General features: G+C 48.8%; 1 protein-coding gene across 1 annotated transcript in view; it reads right to left on the reverse strand.

Moving 5' to 3' along the window:
• Positions 1–6,165: 6,165 nt before the first annotated feature.
• The window catches only part of ABHD6 (abhydrolase domain containing 6, acylglycerol lipase), a 48,726-nt gene continuing 40,706 nt past the window's right edge, over positions 6,166–14,185 (reverse strand). Inside the window, exons 7-9 of the mRNA XM_068982462.1 lie at positions 12,398–12,452; positions 12,056–12,156; positions 6,166–7,207 (exon numbers count right to left, since the gene is read on the reverse strand). Of these exons, the coding sequence (XP_068838563.1) occupies positions 7,031–7,207; positions 12,056–12,156; positions 12,398–12,452 (333 nt within the window). The 3' untranslated portion in view covers positions 6,166–7,030. The remainder of the gene's footprint in view (positions 7,208–12,055; positions 12,157–12,397; positions 12,453–14,185) is intronic.

A 14,185-nucleotide genomic window follows, 5' to 3' on the forward strand; every position in this document is an offset into this window, starting at 1 on the left:
TGCCTTCTCTGATATACTGTTCACTTCAGTTCAGTTCAGTCCCTCAGTTGTGTCCGACTCTTTGTGACCCCATGAATCGCAGCACGCCAGGCCTCCCTGTCCATCACCAACTCCCAGAGTTCACTCAGATTCACGTCCATCGAGTCAGTGATGCCAACCAGCCATCTCGTCCTCGGTCGTCCCCTTCTTCTCCTGTCCCCAATCCCTCCCAGCATCAGAGTCTTTTCCAATCAGTCAACTCTTCACATGAGGTGGCCAAAGTACTGGAGTTTCAGCTTTAGCATCATTCCTTCCAAAGAAATCCCAGGGTTGATCTCCTTCAGAATGGACTGGTTGGATCTCCTTGCAGTCCAAGGGACTCTCAAGAGTCTTCTCCAACACCACAGTTCAAAAGCATCAATTCTTTGGTGCTCAGCCTTCTTCACAGTCCAACTCTCACATCCATACCTGACCACTGGAAAAACCATAGCCTTGACTAGATGGACCTTAGTTGGCAAAGTAATCTCTGCTTTTGAATATGCTATCTAGGTTGGTCATAACTTTTCTACCAAGGAGTAAGCGTCTTTTAATTTCATGGCTGCAGTCACCATCTGCAGTGATTTTGGAGCCCCCCAAAATAAAGTCTCACACTGTTTCCACTGTTTCTCCATCTATTTCCCATGAAGTGATGGGACCGGATGCCATGATCTTTGTTTTCTGAATGTTGAGCTTTAAGCCAACTTTTTCACTCTCCTCTTTTACTTTCATCAAGAGGCTTTTTAGTTCCTCTTCACTTTCTGCCATAAGGGTGGTGTCATCTGCATATCTGAGGTTATTGATATTTCTCCCAGCAATCTTGATTCCAGCTTGTGTTTTACTGTTAAAACCTGTTAAATAAAACTCAGGACTTGCCCCTTATGGTCACCAGAGGGAGCCTTGGACCATAGCCATCCGCATGCCCCTCCTTCCAACTTGGAAGAACAGATTTTCCTCAAGATGTCACCTCCCACCCCCAGTCCCCAAAGCAGGAGAGAGGAGACAGGGAAGGCAGGTTCACTGTCCCTTAACTGCAACCCTGGAATCCAAGAAAAATCTGGAAACCAAATCTTTCTTCATTTGGCATAATGCTTAATCTGAACTGAGGTGAAGCTTTTTATAGCTTTTGTCCCATTTGCTGTGGATATGCACAGAGCATACAGAAGAAATATGACTGCATTAGACCACAGAAGGCAGCCCCGGGCGTGTTGCACAATGTATGGTGCACATGCAATAATACCTCTGTAAAATTTGAAAATTTCTGAATTCAGTATCACATCTGGTTCTGTGAGGTGTGGTGGGGGACTGCAGTCTGACACTCATAGTTGCCCTCTAGCGAGTTAATTAATCCCAGTCAGCTTTGACTTGGGTCACTGAGATTGTCATCTTTGTGCTACTTTTTTTTTTTCTTTTTTGGCCGAATCACTTGGCATGTTAGGGTCTTAGTCCCCCAACCAGGGATCAAACTCTCACCCCCTGCAGTGGAGTCTTAACCACTGGACTGCCAGAGAAGTCCCTCCTGCCACTTTCTGCCGCTAAGAATCTCTTCTCCTCTCATCCTCACTGGAGTTTGGGAGACGTCTAGGTGTGCCCTGAGGTTCCTGGTCATTGTCTTGAGGGCTTAGAGACCAAAGATCCAGAAACCGGGGAAAGAAAGATTCCTCCAGGAGCCAACAGACAGGACTGTCCTGTTGCTCAAAGGACATCCTTCCCTCCCCGCACCCATGAGACCCTCATCCTATCACAGGCACTGGCAACCCCAGGCCCACAGCCTGATGATGATTTCCAGCCCAGACAGCAGCCACGCTGGGTCCCAGGGAAGCTGGAGACACCAGGACAGCAGCCCCAGCAGGGCTGCCCTCTGGCCCAGACCACGGCAGGTAATTTGAGGACCTTCCCACTGCCCCATCTGTGACCACCCCCACTGCTCTTTTTTAACCTCCTTTCAGGGAATGGAGCGGCTGTAGGAACATCATCCAATTTGGGAGGGCTGAGAGTGGGGGAGGGAGAAGTGGCTGATGGGAAAGTCCTAGTCTGTATGGTTCAAGGAGTGACCTTGGAAGATTGGAAAGATGAAGAATCAGAAGAGTCAGGTTTCCAGCTGTTAAGAGAGTGTCTGTGTGAGTGATGGAGCAGACAGATATAAGGTAAACAATGAAAAAGAGATGGGACAAGGGGTGGGGAAGAGAGAGAGACAGAAAAGCTTGGGAAACAGAGTCCAAGAGACCCTTTAAAAATGGTCCCAAACCTGGCCAAAGAGGATTTTAGCAAACATTTCTGAAATAGACCCAATAAACTACTACTTTTAATACAAGACTTGCTTCAGTACTGTCATCAACCCTAGTTAGTGTGCCTGATGCACAGCAAAGCCACACACACTGAAAGGTCAGAGTGTGGAACAGAGAAGGGTTTACAGAAAGGCCAAGCAAGAAGGAGGGTGCTCATGCCCAGAAGACCCAAAGTCTCCCACGGCTCCAAGGGAAGTTTTTAAAGGCAACATTTGGGGTAGAGGCTAGAGGGTGCGTGATTTTCTGATTGTGTGGTGGTGAAGGGACAGGTGATGTTTCAGGAACCCCAGTGACCAGCCTTCCAGTTACAACCAGTGTGGGGTCTAGTCCTTGGGCTCCTCAGATGATCACCAGTCAAGAGCAGTGGCCTGACCTCTGCGGCAACCAGAAACATCCCTCCCCTATCCCAGAAATCTGCTTTGGACAAACAACCCCGATTATCTCCAGAGTGTAGAGGAGGGATGAGGGTACCAGCAAGGTAAATGAGCCCTTCAGAGACTGAAGAACACAAGTTCCAGTTATTAAGAGGCTAGAATGAGGAGGACAGGCACCTTGACGTGCCCTTTAGCAACATGATCCTGGAATCCAGGTGAGCTTGTTTCCAGCCTCACAGGCGGCTCAGCAATGGCAGATCCCAAACTTATCTGAATAAACAGGCAGGTCACCTTCCTCAGCAGGGGCCCAAGGTGTGGCCTCAGTGATCTGCGGCTGAAGCAGCCACACAATGGCCTGGTTCAGGTGAGTCAACAGGGCTCCAGGGTCTCCTGGAAATTAAGCAATAGCGCTGCTGTCTGAACTGGTGAAAGCACTGCTTTTGCAAGTCACCTTCAGTCACAAACCAAGAGGCTTCCCTTTACTTGTTATCTGTGTGACCTTGGGCAAGGCACTTTACCCTTCCAAGCCTTGGTCTCCTTGGCTGTAAAATGGGCACAGTGTCCCCTCGTCTCTTATAGGGCTACGGGAGAGTCTGACAAAGTGATGCATGGAAAACACAGAGTAGCAGCTGGCTCGCTCACCTGATTCAGTCGTGTAATTTACAAGATTCAGCCTAGCCTGACACACATTGCAATCTCCCAGTAATTTCCAGGGACTTCCTTTGGACAAAGCAACAAGTAAGCTTCCCTGGGAAGGAGGAGGAACTCAGGGGCTCAAATAGAAGATAAGACTTACTCTGGCAGGCAGCCCATCCAGTGTCTTGCACCAGTCACTCCTGGTGTCACTTCTGCCCAGAACAAGGAGCCCAGACTAATGGTGGATTGAGCTCTAAACATTGCTGGACCCTCAGCCTCTTCACGGAGAAGGCAATGGCAGCCCATTCCAGTACTCTTGCCTGGAAAATCCCATGGATGGAGGAGCCTGGTGGGCTGCAGTCCATGGGGTCGCTAAGAGTTGGGCACGACTGAGCGACTTCACCTTCACTTTTCACTTTCATGCATTAGAGAAGGAAATGGCAACCCACTCCAGTGTTCTTGCCTGGAGAATCCCAGGGATGGGGGAGCCTGGTGGGCTGCCGTCTATGGGGTCGCACAGAGTCAGACACGACTGAAGCAACTTAGCAGCAGCAGCAGCAGCCGCTTCAACATCTGCCTGGAGGGTCCATCCTCAGCAGTCCTAACAACCTGGCTCCAGGCAGTCAGGCAAGAGCCTACTTGTGATTCCTGGGGCTTTCCACTGTTATTTCAGAAGCTTCCACAAGTCTTTCAGGCAGGGCTGTGATAAATGACCCCTTTCTTCTTTCCAAGACTGTCATTAAAGATGCTCCATAGGACTCATCAATAGACACTCCACAGGAACCTGCAGGCTCTTCCTAATTACAAAGGCAGGAAGTGGGGCTCAAGAGGGAGACATGCTTTTCTGCTTTTGAGTTTTCCCAGCACCATACGACCACAATTACAGGGTCAAGAGAGAAGCTTGAAAATCCATTTTGCAGGTCTATCAAAAACAGCTCTCATGGGACTTCCCTGGTGAGCAAGTGGTTAAGAATCTGCCTGCTGCTGCAGGGGACATGGGTTCAATCCCTGGTCCAGGAAGATTCCTCATGCTGTGGGGCACCAATACTGATGTGCCACAACTTCTGAGCCTGTGCTTTAGAGCCTGTGCAAATGTGCAACAAGAGCAGCTTCCGCAAGAAGCCCACGCACCGCAACTAGAGAGTAGCCCCCACTCACGCAGCTAGAGAAAGCCCGCTCACAGCAACGAAGACCCAGCACAGCCAAAAGACATCAGTAAACAAGCAAACAGAAGAACTCTCCAGGGACCTCCCTGGCAGTCCAGTAGTCAGGACTCCGCGCTTCTGCTGCAGGGGGCGTGGGGCCCAGTGGTGCTTTCCAGTGACAGAGGAGGCAGGAGCCGTGTCCTGAAGACCTTGCCCACTCTCCTTCCAGGGGGATGCCCCGCACGTGCCCCTTCCTGGCTGGCTCCACTGAGGGTGCTGTGCAGGGGCTTCTGGACATGAAGCTCAGTTCACCCCAGGAGGTAACTATTCCTGCTAATAATCTGGGATCCTTATCTCAGGAGGAAACCATGTGTTCTCACCCAGGGCTAATAATCTGGCATCCTTAGCCCAGGTCTGGGGCTTCCTCCTCTGTCCCCAGTCACATCTGTCGTGATGGTCATGACTGACTCCTCTGGGAACCTCACTAAGCTCAGAGTTCTTGGTGAATATGAGAGACTGGAGCAAGCAACACGACAAATGTATACCTTTTTTTCTGCTTCGTTGATTTCTGCTCTCATTGTCCTTTTCCTTCTGTTTTCTCCCCCCTAGGTTTGATTTACTTTTTTTCTAGCTTTTTAAGATAGAAGCTTAAATTATTTAATGTTTAGCCTTTCTTCTTTCCTAGTATTTGTATTTCAGCCTATAAATTTCCTTGTGAGCGCTGCTTTAGCTGCATCCTGCAAGTCTGATGTCACATTTTCGCATCTCTTATTTTTAAGATCTATATTCTGCTCTTCCTTGATGTATTAAAATAATCAGATCAAGCCCTGAATTTCAATTTAAAGCACCATGTTCACCACAGAAAGTTCTCACTCTATTTCCAGAACTACTGGGTTTCAGACTCTGTAAAAAGATTTGGAAGAATGAATATTCTGAGGGGTTTAGGTTTCCAAATGCCACAGAAGAGTCAAAAGAACAGTTTGATGACCCTTACCTTTTGTTTTGGATGTATAATTTCAACTGAATAAAAACCGCGAACATGGGACTTCCCTGGTGGTCCAGTGGCTAAGACTCCATGCTCCAACTATAGGGGGCCTATGTTGGCTCCCTGGTCACGGAACTAGATGCATAGAGTCTGTAAGCCTCAACTAAGAGTTTGCATGCCGCAACCAAGAGTTTGCACACCGCAACTAAAGATTCAACATGTCACAACTAAGACGTGGCATAGCCAAATACATAAATATTAAAATAAAAAAACTGCAAACATGATTTCTGGAAATGAAACCAGTAACTCATGCAAGTAAGGTCTTCCAATGCCTGCAGAACAGCCTTACTTTAAAAAACACATTTTGGGGATTCCCCTGGTGGTCCAGTGGCTAAGCCTCCCGGATTCCAATGCAGGGGGCCCGTGTTCTATCCCCTGTGGTCAGGGAACTAGCCCCACATGCTGCAACTAGGAGTTCACATGCCACAACCAAAAAGACTCTGCGTGAAACTAAGACCTGAAGCAGCTAAACAAAAAGTAAAAACACTTCAAAAATAAATACATAAATAATTTTAAGAAAGCAAACAAGAAACACATCTTAAAGTTGACAAAAAATCTGCCAACACTACCCTTCATTAAGAGCTTAGAAACAGAAACCACTTGCATGTTGCTGATCTAGACTTATTACATTTATTTCATGTCATTGTGGTCACTTTTACAGCAGTTTAGATTTATTTTCAATTACATTACTGTTCACAGAATTCACAGAATTCATTAACAAACATCCAAAGGTTTTTCAGTAGCACAGAAAGATAGAAAAGAGGTGCTTTGGAGTGGAACCGAGTCTGATTATTTAGATAGATGTCTAGGATATTATTGCTTTATTAGTCTTTTTCTTTTTTTAATAATAAATTATTCCCAGGGAACCCACCCTGCCAGAGTTCTTCGTACTGCACCACCCAGGATCACGGGGGACGTCAGCTGACACAGGGTGCTGGTCAAATCAGCCACCTGTGTTCTCTGCTGCTCTGCAAGCTGGCTGAGGCGGACTGTGTCTTCTGAGTGTGTATTCCTCCAGCCTGCTGTGTTCCTCCACGGTCCTGCAGTTGATGGGCGGCAGTCACATATGGCACACAAAACTTTAATCAGACATAAACAAGGGGCTTGGTGAAGGGCAGCTAATGCTCCTAAAACAGCTACTGACTATGCACGGGAGAATGTCTGAAGCAACAGAAACACCTGGAATCTCAGTCTGTGAGGAACATCTTAAAGGAAATGTCCTCAGTGGTCCAATGTGGGCACTCTGCAACAGGAATGTGAAGACTTCTGGGTAGATTTCATGGATGGGTTTTCTTTTGTTGTTCCATGTGAATTTGCATTTTGTGAAAAAAACATCTTGGAGATTTCTTCATGGCCCCTGAGGCTCTGTGGATCCATAGAGACCAGGGCTGGAGCGGGGGTTGGCTTCCTCAGGGACAGGGGTGCTCCCTCTGCATTTGGGGCAGGGTCCCTGAGAAGTGGTGGCTGCATCAGGTTCTAGAGACAGGAGTGGAGGCTGGGTGTGGAGCTCAGGCTGCAGCTGGGGCCTCAGTCCAGCTTCTTGCTGTTGTCTGTGTTGTGTACAGAAGCTAAGAAGTCGACAAGGAGCTTGGCTGTCTTCCTGGGCCTCTCCATCACCACCGAGTGCCCACAGTTTTCCAGGAGCTCCACCTGGGAGTTGGTGATTGACTTGGCCAACATGTCCGCCCCTGACACATCGAGCACCTGCGGGATGAGAGAGGAAACTAGATGGAAAGGGTTCAGGCGCCCAAACGCACTCCGGGGACAGAACTCCCATCCAGGCCTGCAGGGGTGATTTTTAGAACCAAGTCACTTTGGTGTTGGGGCTTGTGGCTCTCTGATGGAAGTAACCACGTGCCTTACGTTTTACTCTGCAGCTCGGTGGCAGGAGGTATGCTGCTGCAGTGTTACTGCACTGGAAACACAGGCCCTGCCCTGAGGATGCCCTGGAATGGTGGGGAAGCCAGACTGGAACGCAGACAAGTGCAGTGCAAGGTGGCGAAGACTCTGATGAGGGAGGATCCTGGGAGCTGAGGAGCCACAGGGGAGGGGGATCGTGGAAGAGGGACAGCACAAGGGTGGGAGGATGGCGTGTGCAAGGGACAGCCGTGTGAGCGGGGAGGGTGGATCTGTACATCTGGCCGTGCTGGGAGTCAAGTCTCAGTCTGAGGGCAGTGGGGAGCCTTGGGGCTGTGTTAAGGACAGACACATGATTGGGCTGGGCCAGGAGAGTGCACCCTGCAGCTGGTCCAGGGGAGGCCAAGCTGTGGGGAGGCCACACAGGACAGATGCATGAGGCAGACACGAATTATCACAAACCAGAGGACTAGGTCCTGAAGGCCCTCAGGGGATCCCCGAGCTGTGTGACCTCAGACCCTGAAGTGTGTGAATAACAGCCAACGTTTTTCCCATGTGAAGCCCACCACTTTCCCAGGTTTTCAAACTCCCTTTCATTTTCACCTGGGTTACACCTTGCTATTACCCCAACTCAGTCAACTGACTTCGCCTCCTTCAGGGTCAGATTTATATTCACCCTCTTCGCTTCACCGCTTTTGCCTTCACCTCACCCCCCCAAACCAGACAAGGCGGCCCCTCCACTCCGGCCTTAACGCCAAAAGCAAAATCCCAACAAATTCGAGCACTATCTGCTTTTGAGCTTTATTCTCCTCAACCCAGACTGGTAATACCAAGATTTGCTGCCCACCAGGAAGTAGGGCGAGCAGAGCACAGGGCACCCTGGGCTGAGAAAACACAAGAAGGAACAGCTGACGGGGAGCGTGACGCGATCTCGCCTCTCCCTGCTGGTCCCTGAGAGCCCACGTCACCTTGGGGATTTGAGATGAAGAAAGGCCATCATTGTCCCAGCTCTGGTTTCTGACTGAATGACCACCTGCTGGCCCTGCCTGGGTCCCGCGTCTCCGCTCAGGCGTCCACAAAGCTGCTTTCAGTGCCTTGGCTGCTGTGAAGGGGGCACATGAGTCCTCCCTCCTCCTGATGCCCTGGTTCCCGTGCTGGGCATTCTCAGGTGCCTGGCTGATGGTGCCCGGCGCCTCCGCCCTTCCTGCCTCCCTCCTCCTGATGCCCTGGTTCCCGTGCTGGGCATTCTCGGGTGCCTGGCTGATGGTGCCCGGCGCCTCCGCCCTTCCTGCCCCCTGCACCAGGGGCACAGACCTGGCCTCTCCCCAGTCTCCCCTCCTGGGCCTCCCACAGTCGTGGGCAGTTGAGGTGCAGCCTGACTTCCTGCCTGTGTTCACATCACACACACGGTGGGCATGTGCAGTCTGCCCAGGGCTCACAATGGTGGCTTTCACCTCAGTGTCCACAGGGGCGCTCTCTCAACAGGGATAGCTCTGCTCCCACTTCTCTTCTCACGATGGTCAGATACCCTTTGACAGACACCGTAATTCTGTCTGCCTGCAGGCCTTATAAAGGCCCCATTTCCCACCACCACCTCTTGTTTTAAAGTTTTCAAGAACATTCAGTAAGATATGATTTCTAAAGAATGGCTGCAAACAGAAAGGGAGTTTCTGAAGTGTAAGTCGGTATTTCATTGGCAGGTTTATTATGGATGGACTGTGCCCCCTCTCCAAATTCATATGTTCAAGTTCTAACAAAATGTGACGTTAGTGGGAAACAGGGTCATCGTGGCCATAATTAGTTAGGAAGACGTCATATTGGAGCAGGGTGAACTCCTAATCTAGTACGTGGACCCCTAATCTATCATAACTGGCGTCTTACAAAAATGAGAGGTTTAAACCCAGAGATGCACAGGCACCGGGACGACATCATGTGAAGGTGAAGGCAGAGGTCAGGGTGAGGCACGGAACCCCAAAGCGCACCAGCAAACTCCCAGGAGCTCAGGGAGAGGCAGGGAACGGGCTCTGCTTCCCAGCTCCCACAAGGAACCAGTCTGCTGTGGCCTGGGTCTTGGACTCATAGTCTCCAGAACTGGTGTTACAGTGTTAGTCGCTCAGTCATGTCCAACTCTTTGCGACCCCACAGACTGTAGCTCACCAGGCTCCTCTGTCCCTGGAGTTCTCCAGGCAAGAATACTGGAGTGGGTTGCCGTTTCCTTCTCCAGGGGATCTACCTGACCCAGGGGTTGAACCCAGCTCTCCTGCACTGCAGGCAGATTCTATACCACCTGAGCCACCAGGAAAGCCCCCAGTGTATCTGTGTGCCAGAACTGGAAGCTAACGTAATTCTGTTGTTTAAGCCTCCCAATTTGTGGTACTTTGTTACAGCAGGCCTAGCAAACTTAACAGAGCCGTCTGACAAAGCCTGTCAAAAAGCCTGTCAAAATTTTAAAATGCACGAAGCCTTTGATCAAGCTATTCCACATCTAAGAACTGACCCTTCAGATATGCTCTCACACTGCAAACACACATGTACAACGATGCACATCAAGGTGTGGTTTAGTGACAAAAAACTGAAAATGACCTAAGTGACCTCAATAGGGCACTAATGCAGCAGATGATGGAGTACTATGCAGCTCCCATGAAATTTTGTTTTGGACAACAACCATTCACGAATGGCAAATCTAGAGGGAAACGTTTGATGAGGACCAGGATATCCACATGGTCTCAAAGTGCCTCCCCGCAGACTCCTTATTAGTTGCAAGTGGAGAAATAAGAAATCAGATGTCACAATCAATCAAAATTCCCATCACTGGGATGTTCCAGGCAGGCCAGAGGTTAAGAGGCTTCCACTGCCTAGGGTAGTTTCAATCCCTGGTTGAGGAACTAAGATTCCACATGCCATCCGGTGCAGCCCCCCAAATAAATAACAGTTTAAAAAATTTCCACCACTGAAGGAAAGTCATTCTGCTTCTGAGGATGTGAAGTCTTACTACCCATGAGATATGCTGGCCAGGGATATGTATCCCAAATTTAATCATGAGGAAACAGCCAACCAACTCAAACTGAGAAACATTTTGTAAAATAACTGTCCCCCCCAAAAAAAACTGGCCCACAGTTTTCAAATATCTCAGTGTTACGAAACATAAAGGCCGAAAGAGGGCATCATTTTATACAAAAGAAAACTAAAAAGACACGATATGCAGTATGTGATCCTGGTTACAGGGGCAGGAGGAGGGCAGTCTACGTAGGACGTCCCTGAAACAAGGAATCCATCTGAAATAGGGACTGTACGTTAGTTAAAAGCTATGTCATCAATGTTACATGTCCCAAGTGTGACAATGTCCTGCGATCATGTGAGATAATATTCTGGGTTGCAGTAAGTTCCCCTTGAAGCACTGGGGGTAAAGGGACATGACGTAAGCAGCTTACTCCAAAGGGCCCCTAAACACATATTTCTACATCTGTCTAGACGAGGAGGTAGATGTTAACAAGTTGGTAATAAGCAAGACATGGCACGTACACATCATGGAATGACGCTCAGCAACAGAAAGGAACAATTCGTTGGCATAGGCGACGATACAGATGACCCTCAGAAACATCACGCTTGAGTGGAAGAAGCCAGATGCAAGAGACTACCACTGTAAAATAGCATGTTATGAAAATTTTAGATAGCTAAATTGTAGACAAGACTTCAGAAACAGAAAGCAAGTCAGTGGTTGAACAGTGCTGGGGCAGTTCTGCAAATGGGCAAGAGAGATGAACTGCAAATGGGCAAGAGAGAACTTACAGGATGACAGAAGCGTTCTACACCTGGGCAGCAGTGGGGTGTGTGACAAGGTAAACCTCATAGCACGTGATTTTTGAACAAGCAGTTAAAACTGATGCAACTAGGTAAAGTAGATACAGGAGTACTCTGTACTACTTTTACAATTATCCTGTAAATGTGAGATTATTTTAAAATCAAATATTTAAAGCGCTAGAATGTGTGGATCTCTTCAAGCTGATAGTAAATGATTTCCAAGGTACCTGTTTCTCATATGTATGAAGCAATTAATGTGCGAAACTGTATATACTGCATGTTTGAAAATCTTATACATAACACTTCCTTATGCACGCTGACAGATGCTTAGAATAGAAACCGGCAAACAACGGCCCCTGCCTGCTTTGTGACTGCAGGCTCCCTGGAGCTCTGCCTGCCATTTGCTCTGTATGTCACCATCACAACAGAAGAGCTGAACAGATTTATAACAGGAACTTATCACCCGTAGAGTTGCAAATATTTACTATCTGGCCCTTTTAGAAAAAGCGTGTGCAAAAACCGTTGCCTTAGAAAATTTCAAAGAAACACACACGAATGGTAAGTGCTGCCTTGAAGAAATGGGAACTGGGATCTAGGATGTCAAAGAGACTGAGAGTACTCTTATCCATCCTCTGTACTCTTTCAAGGTTTCTGTACCATGTGACTATATGGCTTTGAGAAAGATAATTTACAAACACGCTTTCAAATTGTCACACATTTTAAGAGGTCAGTGTCACTGCCCTCAACTCCCTGTGAATGCCGGCACTTGGCACCAGGTGTGCACCACCTCTCCCTGGTATCAGAGAGCAGCCAGGCTCCCTTCATAAAGGACCACGAGTTTGTCCTTAGAGGCTGGTGTAACTGGCACAGGCAGCCCCAGGACACGCCACATACCTGGTCTTGTTTCCCCCAGATTATCTGCGTAGGGACCTTAATCTTGTCCATGTTCTGATGGAGAGAGTATCTCGACTTCTCACTGACGATTTCCAAAAACACTTTGGAGGGAAGGAAAATAAAGTGAGTGTGGGCTGTGCTGTGGACACCACCAAGTTTAGGAAATACATAGTGTATATGGATATATAGGATATATACTGGGTATACAGTCTTTGAATCTATGGCACTGCGCCTTTCTTGAGGGGTCCCAGAAAACTCTCAAAGTCTCAGAAATGTAAGGAAGATGAGCCAGCCACCCATAAGATGTGTCACAGGCTCAGAGGTCAACACAGGGCTACTTACGCTTTCGGTAGAAGGTGTTGTGAGGGATGCGGACGTCAACAAGGCCCTGCAGGATCTAGGGATAAATAACCCAAAGTCAGAAGGCGAGGGAGGATTCGTATCCTCAGGCCTCAGAAGGGTCTGGGACAAAGAGGGGAAATCAAAAACCAGCAGTTTCAGGCGTTGTCAAGGTTTGTAAGGCCTGGTCTCCAAATTCCTTTGATGGCCATGCAAATGTAATGGGGCCTTAGGTTCATAAGAGGCTTTTTTTTTTCTCATAAGGAAGGAACTCTGGGAATAACTGTGAAGCCAAAGGACCCCGGTGGCATGTAAGTTGCTTCACCTATGAGGAATTCTCTGCTTATCCTGAGACATAATCAGAATGAAAATAATATCAAGTAATTACTCAGTAATACCCAATATAAAACAAGGTCTATTTAAAAAAATTAACTGCTGGGGATGATGGGCCTCTTAAGCAGTGAAGAAATCAACCACTGGGGAAGTTCTGGGAAGGCTTTTGATGTCCGGAGCTCACTGTGTGACACGCGGGCTGTGGGCTGCAGCACACACCGACAGGCCAGGGCTCCTGGACCTGGGAGACCGACCCGGAGATGTGCTGGGGCCCGCCTCTCCCCATCCTCAGGGTTCTTGAGGTAGGGGCCCGGGGTCACATTAGCAGCCGTCACTCCTCTCATTTCCCTAGGAATGGACTGAACCCCTTCAATACCCTCTCAGGAGTCCTGCGCACTGACTGAAGTGGGAAGACCCAGTCATAATTGCTCTGGATGAAACCCACCCGCTGGAGCATCTGACTCTTCCAGAAGTGGAAGCCCAGAGGTGAGACCAATGGCAAACTGTCCAACACACTGTGCTCAGCATCAGAGATTTCCTTTGTTCTACTATCCACCCTGTGCCCATGGATCTCTCCATCTTACATTCATCCATCCACCCTCCACCTCTGCTCTGCACCCCTCCCTATCCATCCATCCTGCATCTCTAACTCAGACATGCACATGGCCATTCATGTGTCCACTTAGCCTGCAGCTACCCATCCATCCTCCATCCCTGCTTCATGCAGACATCTACCTATCCATCACCCACCCACACAGCACCTCTGAATCACATATGCATACATCTACCCATGTATCCATCTGTCCTGCATCCACCAATCCATCACCCTCTGTCTCTGCCACTTCCAGACACCCTCCCACCCATCCATGCGTTCGGCCATCCATCTCTCTGCACCCCTAAATCAGTGATGTATGCACATGCATCCATTCATGCACCCTTCTACCCTGCATCTACCCACACATCCATCCTCCATCCCTGCGTTGTTCAGGCTTCCTCCCGTCCACTGATCCATCCACTCTATACCTAAGACCTATCTCATGCAAGCACTTTGCCATAGGCTGGGAAGAGAACAACCAAAGACACAGTCCTTGCTCTTACAGAGGCAGGAACGGAAGACGCAAGCCACCCAACACAGTCATTATACAATGTGACACAATGGGCTGAGTGCCTAGGGGCTCCTCCCTGCCTACCAGGGAAAGACTGTGGGATCTGCATTTCTTTTCTCCCAGTGTCTGCACTTCTCTGACAACTCAAAACATGGAATTTTCTAGAATCCTACTTGGTTACTCTATTCTGGAAAGAGATCAGTGCTGAGAGAGGAGCATTGTGAAGTCATGACTGAAAAGAGAACTTCACGGACAGAACATGCCACAAAATCTGATTCTGTGATGCTTCCTCAGAGAGGCCACATCCATTAATGAGTCATGTTCAGGACCTCTGCACAGAACCCATTCTCTC

Source organism: Capricornis sumatraensis, chromosome 10 (assembly GCF_032405125.1).
Source record: "Capricornis sumatraensis isolate serow.1 chromosome 10, serow.2, whole genome shotgun sequence".
Classification (NCBI taxonomy): Eukaryota; Metazoa; Chordata; class Mammalia; order Artiodactyla; family Bovidae; genus Capricornis; species Capricornis sumatraensis.